The 10,196-nt window shown below is 52.0% G+C and overlaps 1 protein-coding gene across 1 annotated transcript in view; it reads left to right on the top strand.

The window, feature by feature from the left end:
* Positions 1-10,196, top strand: part of ZMYM3 (zinc finger, MYM-type 3) — a 22,043-nt gene that overhangs the window by 11,145 nt on the left and 702 nt on the right. The window contains exons 13-23 of the mRNA XM_009079247.1: positions 3,611-3,688; positions 4,248-4,416; positions 4,981-5,096; positions 5,248-5,422; positions 5,985-6,131; positions 6,567-6,670; positions 7,063-7,231; positions 7,353-7,504; positions 7,958-8,072; positions 8,957-9,211; positions 9,295-9,412. Of these exons, the coding sequence (XP_009077495.1) occupies positions 3,611-3,688; positions 4,248-4,416; positions 4,981-5,096; positions 5,248-5,422; positions 5,985-6,131; positions 6,567-6,670; positions 7,063-7,231; positions 7,353-7,504; positions 7,958-8,072; positions 8,957-9,211; positions 9,295-9,412 (1,598 nt within the window). The remainder of the gene's footprint in view (positions 1-3,610; positions 3,689-4,247; positions 4,417-4,980; positions 5,097-5,247; positions 5,423-5,984; positions 6,132-6,566; positions 6,671-7,062; positions 7,232-7,352; positions 7,505-7,957; positions 8,073-8,956; positions 9,212-9,294; positions 9,413-10,196) is intronic.

Raw genomic sequence — 10,196 nt, 5'->3', positions numbered from 1 at the left:
AGCTCAGTCTGAGAGACACAGGGAAGACTGAACAGCAGAGGGTGGAAGCTTCCTGCCCGGGACTGGAGGAGACGCTAGGGAACAATCCTGCACTGGCCCCTGGGGGGGAAAGGACGGAGTGGGACCTAATGGGCTTCTCCATCTCTAACATCTATGGTTCTATGACACACAGGGCCCAGACGGGAGGAGCCGGTGCCAGCGTGCTGCCTGTAGCTCACACTCTTAGCGAGGATACTCAGGGATTTAACATCCTCAAGTTGCCAGCGGAGAGCTCGATTTACAGGGTTAGGGGACAGCGTGGTTTGGCATGACAATCCACCTGCAGCCCCACACCACCTCCGAGCTGTGACCTTCTCAGATCTCATAAACTAATCTGGATTGAGCCAGGTCAGTGCTTGGATGGGAAACATTCAAGGACAAAGAAGGGTGCTGCAGGAAGTGGTGCTGGTGATGCTGTAGGTGGGCTCTCCTCAGCCAGAGCTGAACCTAGAACGGTGTTGAGAGAGCACTGAGCTGCTGGAGGCACTGTCTTGCGATGTTAGATTGGAGTCCTACCACTTACCCAAAGCTCACTGTGGCTTTGGGAAGTTGCCAACACTATGTCCCAGATAACCCCATTCTGCATCCATGGAGTTCCAGCTGGAGAGGAGATTTTCACTGCCTGTTGCCCCATTTCCTATCATTAACTTGAGCCAGTTGCATATGGAAGATTGCAAAGTGCTTTGGGATCCCTCAGGATGGAAGGTGCTCATAGTGACAGTGACAAGACATCGCTTGGCCCTTGGACACTTGCATAGTCTCATTCTACTTGGTCTTTTGTTGGCCACGATCTCCCAGGTGATCTGTGTGATCTTGTTAATATGCTGCAGCTTATGGTGAAACTCACTTCGGTGCATCAAGCTTCAACTCATACCTGCATCGGAGGTTCAGGGATTTGCTGCCCTCCCTGGGATTTCATGAGGTGTAAAACCCTGACTGGGGTGTGCCAAGGAGGGGAAACGAAGACAAGGACCTTCATGTGAGAGACCTCGTCCTCATCTCCAGACTCTTCCAGTTCCTTTCCTGGCAGTAGTGGCTGATCATAAGATGGGGGAAGCTCCAGATGTCATTGCTGCTTAGACAGCAAAGCAGAGCTGCTCTGCCAGAAGCAGCACATTCTCTCAGCTAGAGGAGTCCCAACCTGCCTTCCAAGAGCCACACTCCATAAAAGGCTGAGGTGACAGTTCAAGTGGCAGCACACTGGAGTGACCTGGATAAGGAACTGTTGGTTTTCAATCGGTGCCCATAGGAAGTTTGCTTGATGGTTCACAATGTTCTTGCCCAGGGGAGGAAGAGGTGTTAAACCTGCTGGTTCCTGTAGCTCACCAGGTGATTCCACAGCCCTAGCCATGCTATTCCGTTTGTCCTCTGCTTTTCAAGGCATGTTACTTGTGTGAGACCAATAACACTACTTTTGGAACACAGGCACAGTGGTCAGACTCTGCCTGCAGAGGAAAGCATGTTTCACACTGTTCATCCATTGTCTCCATGGAGCCATGGACCACAAGACTGAGAAGTACCTTCTCCACCACCAACCACCACAACAGTCTCAGCCCTTCTCCACCACATGTCTGAGGGCTTCCAAAAACTTTGCTGCTTGGTATGTGGGAGGCATCACCCTTCACTGTGCCACAGCTGCCTCTCTGTGCACCTTGGGAGGACTCTCAAGGGAGCCAAGGAAAAGCCCTTCATCAGTGGTGGAGTGCTCAGCTGAGCACAAGCTCCAGGCTGCCCCAGCAGCTGCCATGCATGGTGAACACTGCTGGTGGCACTGGGCCCTCTGTGTGTTCTGGCACACCTGTCCCCTGCCAGCTGTGGGATAGCTGTGGACACTCTTCTTTAAGACTGTGGCATACTGCTGAGTTTGCCAAGGAAGAGTGCTGGAGCCAGGACCTGCTTACACAGGGAGCTTTCCAGGCCATTGTTCTGTGCAGGGGATTTCAGGAGGAACAGCTTCTGCCTGATCCAATCAGGTTCTCCTGTGGACCGGGCAGCTGTGTTGTCAGCTCACAAGGGACTACTTGGATTTCAGGCCCATCTTGGGCAGAGCTGCTGACTACTTGCTTATTCTCTTGCAGCCAGTGGTTGCCTAAAACCATTAATTCTTGTGACCCAGTGGCTGCTACCAACCTGATGATCCTGAGAGTGCTTGTTACTGATCATATAAGCAGCCATTCCTTTGCTGGGAACAGTCTATGTAATGTGGGATTGAGGAGCTTCTGCTACAAAACTGTGCCCAAAGGCTTTCAAGGGGAACTGATTCTGTATGAGGCTGTCTAGCTGGAGAGGATAGAGGGTCAGAAGTCACAGCTGGGGCTGGCAGTGCCTTGACAGCTCCTTGCCAGTGTTGGGACAAGAGTAAAGAACAAGCTGCAGCTTTTCTGGAACCCTGGACACATAGCACATGGACCTTTGTGACAGGAGAATCTTGTTTCCCTGAGTCCTAAATCACTGGCCTGTGGGGCAGTCATGTTTGCTTTTGATTCTGCTCTTATGCCATAACTTGTCTTTTCTGCTTCAAGCCATAGATGTTTCCTATCTAGACCTGCTGGCCCATCCTCTTCAGGGTGGCCAGGGCAAGTTCTTGGACCCTGAGACTGTTGCAGATCTGATGGCTGAATGCTCAGCTGCAGACTAGGGAGCTTCCTCCAACTGAAACTTTCCTGTTTCCAGCAAGCAGGCTGGGCCTCCCAGTGCACAAGAGCTGTCTTGCATTTCCTCAGGACAGAGGAAATTTGCACAGTGTTGGACCTTTAGGAATCTGAGTCTTTCCTGAAGAGCCTGTATGTATGTAGGAGGTGTGAATTGACCTGCCACTGCCTTTGCATGCTGAAACCTGCTGCTTTCCTTGCAGGTGTCTCCTTCATGCATGGCACATAGTCAGTACTGTAGAAGGCCGTTCTTTTTGCTGGCCCCATGAGCTCACTGGAGACTGGGATGAAGGTGCTGTTAGCTCCTAAGCCTTTGAGATGTGTGCAGGTTCTCTGCAGAGCAAATGAGCTGGAATTATCATCCAAGACAGGGTGATATTGTCATCACCTGAGACAATGTCTGCCACATGCGCCTTTTACCTGCAGGTGATCCCTTTCCTTATGGGAATGGACTGCATCCTTAGAGCTTGGGCAAAGCTGTCTCTCTGCTTTCTGGGATATCTTATAATGCTACTACTAGCTCTGTCACCTTCTTCCTAGGGATCTCGAAGCACTTTGCCAAGATATTTGTAGCAGGGATATGGAGGCACAGGGAGGGGCCATGGCTCGGTACAGCAAGCCAATAGGCAGAGCTGGGAATAGAGCCCTGGGTTCCTCTCTCTACAAGGGACTGGGATTTCTCCTGACCTGCTGTGATGGGGATGGGGTGGACTGCAAGGGAGCTCAAAATGACATGAGAATAACTTGATTTTGGAGTTTTAGTGTCTTCTGAGCTGCTAGGGCTAGAGATTGTGGAAACATTAACTGTTCCTGGTGTGGCTAAGAGCAGGTTTTAGGGAGCCTGACCCTGCTCTCTGGCTGCTGGCACCTCCAGTCCCAGCAGTGGGACATGTTGGCCCAGGAGCTCTTGAACTTAAGAGCTGTTGTTTTCTCTTACAGGTCAGTCTTCAGAGCCAAAATCAGCTGTCCCTTCCTCACAGAAGGCAGAGGTAAGGCCTGTTGGAGGTAGGAGTTTGCAAGATAGCACAAAGGGACGGTCCCCAAAGAGAAAACAGTTCTGCCATTGCCCAGGGAGATTTCATTCTACTATAACCAATGCATTTTAAGAGGTCTGGGTAGTGGGAGCTGATAGGAGCTGCTGGGGAGGGCAGCATCAGCATATCTTCTGCAAGGGGGAAGCATAACCATTCCCCAGGAACTGATGATGAACTCAAGAATGGCCTGACACTGTGGAAGTGGCTCCTCTTTGCACAGCGCTTTCCTGTGCCTGGGTATAGTCACTGTCCGTGTTTCTTTCTGTCCCATGGGACAGGAGCCACCAGTGCCAGACTCCTTGCTGGCTGCTGCAGAGAATGGCCACTTTAAATGGCTTACTGCCTGCCAGGAGCATCTTGGCAGTCCTTCATCCGGGCCTGACCGTGGGAGCATCCACATGTGTGTTGGGGACTGCCAGGCTGCAGGAGGTGCTTGGGGAGTCACTCCAGCTGCACCTGTAGTAGAGAAAGGTTGTACTGCCTTAGGTGGACACCAACCTCCTGCTTTCTTGCATTTCCTCAGCTGTCAGCAAAGGCCTCCTCATCCCAAACTTCTCCAGCCGCACCACCTCCTGCCCCACCTCTGGTTCCAGCCACCCCTCGGAAAAACAAAGCTGCCATGTGTAAACCACTGATGCAGAACAGGGGTGTTTCCTGCAAGTTAGAAATGAAGTCCAAAGGATGTCAGACAGGTAGGAAAACAAGGCATTACTGCATGTCCCTGCTCCAGACTGGTTGTGAATCCAGCTCAAAATGCTGTACGGAATGGCTGTGGCTGTTTGGCACCATGCTGAGGAGTCTCAGGGTAGGTGCAGGGCACACATAGCAGGGCTGGGAGGAGAGAGCCCATTTCCATCAGCAGCAAAAGGAGAGATGCAGAGGGCACTGTCGCATGATCCTGCCTCTTATGAGACGACTCTTGTTCTCCTGGAGATTGTTAACTTGTCTGAGGGCCATCTGCTGAGGAAGTTCCACTCTGTAGCTCCTGTTGGGCATGTGTGTGTGGTCTCCAGCGTATGCAAGGCAACTAGACCTCATAGTAGGGCCACATAAGAGCAGGACTTGCACCTGTGGCCAAGGCAAGCCTCTTGTTGCAGGGCTTGACTTGCTGCTGCTCCAGCTCTGCCCACAAGTTCTAGGAGCTGATGGCTGGAAGGGCTGTTGTGCTGGGTGGCTGGGGGCATGGCAGTGTGCAGGAGGGCTGGTTGGAAGAACTTCTGTGATCAAACTCTCTGATGTACTCTTGCTCTTGTCAGAAGCTGACTGGAAGCCCCAGGTGATTGTGTTGCCAATCCCTGTCCCGATCTTCGTGCCTGTGCCTATGCATATGTACTGCCAGAAAGTACCTGTGCCTTTCTCCATGCCTGTCCCGGTAAGCAACACACTTCACCTGCTTCACCTCTTACTATATTGATCCTGCCTCGCTGCAGCCTCCCTGCTTCTCTGTTCATTCTCCTCCTGCCTCTGCTTTTGCATCAGTCTGCCGAGTGTCAGTTTCCTGTCTGGTGTGCTGCTGTCTACAGGTGCCTGTGCCAATGTTCCTGCCCACCACACTGGAGAGCACAGATAAGATTGTGGAGACCATTGAGGAACTGAAGGTGAAGATCCCCTCCAATCCCCTAGAGGCTGACATCCTGGCCATGGCTGAGATGATTGCAGAGGCTGAGGAACTAGACAAGGCCTCCTCGGACCTGTGTGGTAGGTTCTGTCATGGCTTGGGCTGGCCCAACTGCTGGGATCAAGGTGGGGTTGCCAGCTCCTAGTGCTAGAACACCTGCCTGGATTGCAGCTGTCTCAAAGCTTTTGAAAAGGGAGCAGGGAAGGGAGAGTCCTGAGCTTTTGCTGGGAGGTACCAGAAGTGAAAAGCTGTAGCAGGGAGCAGTGTCTGCTGCTGTCTCTTTTGTGAGTGCCTGTCTTGTGGCACACGTGCAGCTCTCTTAGTATATTCAGGTGGCTATTCAGGCTCTTACCTAAAGCAGCTTCCCAGCTGGAAAACTAACAAACAGTCCTGTCCTCACAGGTCTTTTAACTTGGGAGTTGCATTCCTCACATCCTAGTGACTAGGGTTGTGGCTGTGGAGACAACAAACATCCAATGTCTTGCTGTCCGGAGAAAGCTGCACAGGACAGATGTCCTGAGTCTGCTCTGAGCACAGGACTGTGCTGCATGCAGGGAGCCTGACTTCATTTTTCAGCTGTCACGTGGAAAACAGACAAGACTTTCAAGCAAGTAGGGTTTATGATCTGCTTTTGCATTGCAGACCTGGTGAGTAACCAGAGTGCAGAGGGTCTCCTGGAGGACTGTGATCTCTTTGGACCAGCACGGGATGATGTGTTGGCTATGGCTGTCAAGATGGCAAATGTCCTCGATGAGCCGGGCCAGGACCTGGAGGCTGACTTCCCTAAGAGTAAGAGCTGGGTGAAATGGCAGAATTGCTGAGTGCCCATTAACAGGCAGAAGGTGGAAGAAGAGGCAAGGACTTGCAGGAGCACAGCAGTGCTGAGGCAGGATGTTAGCAGCAAAGGACAGCATTGAGGTGCCTGTGCTAAGCTGTCCACAGTACTAGCATGGCACGAGGGGATGAGGAATGTTCCTCAGGTTTAAGAAACAAAACAAACAAAAAACTGTCAGAGGGGAAAATGTGGGGCTCTAGTTATTCTGAGAAAGCTTACTATCATCTGCCAGAGCTTTATTTCCTTTCTTGGGCTGTGGCTAAAAGTTTATGCCAGACAGTGGCAGAGGGTGTGAAGTGTTCCCCCTTCATTTGCTGTAAAAACCAGGCCAGCACAGGGGACAGGATGAAAAGTCTCAACTGAGCCCTTCTGCCTGTGTTTCCTTTCAGACCCTCTAGACATCAATCCCAGTGTGGATTTCCTCTTTGACTGTGGGCTGGTGGGACCAGATGATGTGTCCACAGATCAAGATCTGCCTCGTGCTGTCCGAAAGGTGAGTTCTCTGTGGGTACTGCCTGCTTAAAGCTCTTTGGGCTTGGAGTGGGAGCTGCCATCTGGGATGTATGAGGTGTGTCAGAGGCTTGTGTGCTGGGGAGGTTGTGCCCTCTTCCTTCAGGGCATGTGGGCCACTCCTTGAATGAAATGACTTGCTTGTCACTTCGGAGGGCTTTGAATGCTACAGGTCATGTGAGAGCTGGTCTCTTTCCTGCCCATGGCTCTCTTAATTAATGGGCCTTGTTGGCTTGGCTATCAGCAGAAGGGTGCTTGCTGGCTTGGACACAGGTGTGCTGGGAGGGAGCTGGCAGTCAGCAGGTCTGAGGGGTTGCCAGAACTCTTGCATCCATCCCCGGTAGGTGCCCAGTCTCACGGTACACCTCTCTGCAGGGGCAGAAGCGCCTGGTGCTCTCTGAAAGCTGCTCCCGGGACTCAATGAGTAGCCAGCCCAGCTGCACAGTCCTGAACTACTCATACGGTGTGAATGCCTGGAAGTCCTGGGTGCAAGCCAAGTATGCAGGAGGAGAGACCAGCAAAGGAGAGGAGCTACGCTTTGGCCGTAAGTGCCTTATCTGGATGCAGTGGAGTGACAGAAACGTCCCAGAAGCTGAATCTCAGGATGTGGAGGTGCCTGTGACCTTGCAGGCTATTGTCTGAGGCTTCTGTGCTTGTCTCCACAGCCAAGCCCATGAGGATCAAAGAAGACATCTTAGCCTGCACAGCAGCTGAGCTCAACTATGGGCTGGCCCAGTTTGTCAAGGAGATAACACGGCCCAATGGGGAACGCTATGAACCAGACAGCATCTATTACCTCTGCCTTGGCATCCAGCAGGTGAGGGAGGCCTTGCTGCCCTCAAGTCCTCCACAGCCAGACTTGGGGTCAGATCTGGTGAGGGGGGCTTATACCCTTTATTCTGCCTTCTGGGGACCCAGAGAGGCTCACTGGACTCTGCTTCAGTGCCTCACCCTGGAACAGCAACCCACCCATCTAGTTTGGCCGTTGTTCCCAAGCCCAGAGGGTAGGGTGGCAACTATTCCTCAGTCTTGCACCCTTCTTGCACATCCTTGAGGACTAGGAGATATGTCCTCAAACTCAGTCCTTTATTCAGCACCAAGTCTGCTTTGTCATGCCCCCAAGGTTTTCCTCGCAACTCGCAGAAGTGTCTGTCCTGCACCTCTGGTGGTGCAAGGAGGGTCACTCTGCATGTGTGCTCTGGGCTCTCTGGGGAGTTTGAATTCCAAGTACTGCTGTGTTTCTCTTGACTGTGTGTTCTGTCCTTTCTAGTACCTGCTCGAGAACAATCGTATGGTGAATATATTTACAGACCTTTACTACCTGACCTTTGTGCAAGAACTGAACAAGTCCCTGAGCGGCTGGCAACCCACAATCTTACCAAATAGTATGTGTCTTCAAAGTACCTTTAGTCACCACATGTCCAGTTGGTGCTCCTAGCCTTGGCTCCTCTGGTCTCATTGTGCTTCCCCAGCCTCAACCCTCTTCCTTGGCACAGGCAGCAGAGTCCTGCTGCGTCCTGGGGTCATGCTGACCCATAGCAACAGCAGAGCCAGTGTGGTTCATGCCTCAGCAGCTTCTGCACACAGTCAGAGTAGCTGGGAGCAGAGCACGTGCTTTGTATCCTGGGACAGTTTGATTCTTTCCATCACTTCACAGTGATGTCTCCACACTTTGGCAAAGAGGATACCAAGCCAGGAGGCACACTGGTGCATGCCTTTGTGTTCCCAGCACACTGTGCTGAGTGTTGGCCAAGGTTGCTGTGCTGCTGCCTTGTGAATGGGCTAACTTAGAGCTCTGCAGAGGCTTTTCAAAATGCTGTGATCTGGGCTGCCTTCCCTGCTGTGTCTTGTCAGTAGTCAGTTTACAGATCCAGCCTCACCTCTGCATATTGACTGTCCCAGACAGAGGCTTTTGGCTCCAGGCCTGTGTGTCTAGGCAGGAGCTGGCCTTGTCTCTCCTGCCTGCTGCTTTTCCTTCTTGTCTCACTGAGTGTGGCGCAGCACTGACCTGGGGTTCACTTTGTGGCCACCTCTAGTGATGAGCAGTTGGGACTGATTTGAGTTCTCGCCTGTGGTTTAACTGTGATCTGGGGTGGCTCATGGCTGGGAAGGGCCAGCATCGAGCTCTGCTGATGGCTTTGGAAAAGTAACGTTGTGGAAACAGGCATTGTGAGGTGTCAGTCTTTTGCAGTGAGCTCTTCTGGGCGGGGTGAAGGTATTGTCACAAGGCCACTATGATGTGATCTGGTTCTTCCTCTGTGTGTTGCAGATACAGTTTTCTCACGTGTGGAGGAGGAGCACCTCTGGGAGTGCAAACAGCTGGGTGTTTACTCGCCCTTTGTGCTTCTCAACACTCTCATGTTCTTCAACACGAAGTTCTTTGGGCTGCAGACAGCAGAGGAGCACATGCAGCTCTCCTTCACCAACGTGGTGCGCCAGTCCCGCAAGTGCACCACTGCCCGTGGCATGACAAAGGTGGTGAGCATCCGCTACTATGCTCCTGCCAAGCAGAAGAAAAGCCGAGGTAGTGTCTCATGGAACATCTGTCCTTCCCCCTGCCTCCCTGATTGAGATCCAGCCACGATCCAGCTCTCTCCCCCTCTGCAGATGGTGGCTCTGGAAAGCGGAAGCGTGAGGAGGAGGCACCAATGCTGGAGCAGCGGGAGAACAGGATGAACCCTCTCCGATGCCCAGTCAAGTTCTATGAGTTTTATCTCTCCAAATGGTGAGGCTTTCTCTGGAGAAGGGGCATGTGCCATTTTGAAGCCACCTCTCAGTTTTGATGGGACACTATGGAGTGACTGCTGCTCTCCAAATATTTGTATATGAGCATGAAGCCTTGCCCAGGATCTGTACTGTGTGTTTGGTTGAGAGAATGCTTCTTCCACTTCTTAGAATCATAGGCCATCAAGGCTGGAAGAGACCTCTAAGATCATCAAGTTCAACCATTAACCTGTCACACCACTGTAACCCCTAAACCATATCTTCCAGCACCGGGTCCAGACACCTCTTAAACACTTCCAGGGATGGTGACTCCACCGCCCCCTGAACAACCTATTCCAGTGCCTGACCACCCTAACAGTGAAAAAATTTTCCTAATACCTAATCTGAATCTCCCGTCTCGGTGTGTGGCCATTCCCTCTCGTCCTTCTCTGCAGGCATGGCAGGAGAGACCATGCCCCACCTCTCTACAACACCCTTTCAGGTAGTTGTAGAGAGTGATGAGGTCACCCCAGAGGTGCCTCTTGTCAAGGCTGAACAAATGCAATTCCCTCAGTCATTTCATATAGGACATGTGTTCGACCAGGCCCCACCTCTCTACAACACCCTTTCAGGTAGTTGTAGAGAGTGATGAGGTCACTCCTGAGTCTCTTCTCAAGGCTAAACAAATCAAATTCCCTCAGCCATTGCTCATACGACATTCTTGCCTTTCTCCAGACTGGCAGGAAGGAGTGTGTGCACTATGAGTCCTGGTGCTTGGCTGGTTAGGGGTTTTGGTTCTGAGCAAA

Source organism: Acanthisitta chloris, unplaced genomic scaffold (assembly GCF_000695815.1).
Source record: "Acanthisitta chloris isolate BGI_N310 unplaced genomic scaffold, ASM69581v1 scaffold7847, whole genome shotgun sequence".
NCBI classification, from domain to species: domain Eukaryota; kingdom Metazoa; phylum Chordata; class Aves; order Passeriformes; family Acanthisittidae; genus Acanthisitta; species Acanthisitta chloris.
Note: the sequence above shows the minus strand (reverse complement) of the source record. Positions and strands in the feature narration are given on the sequence as shown.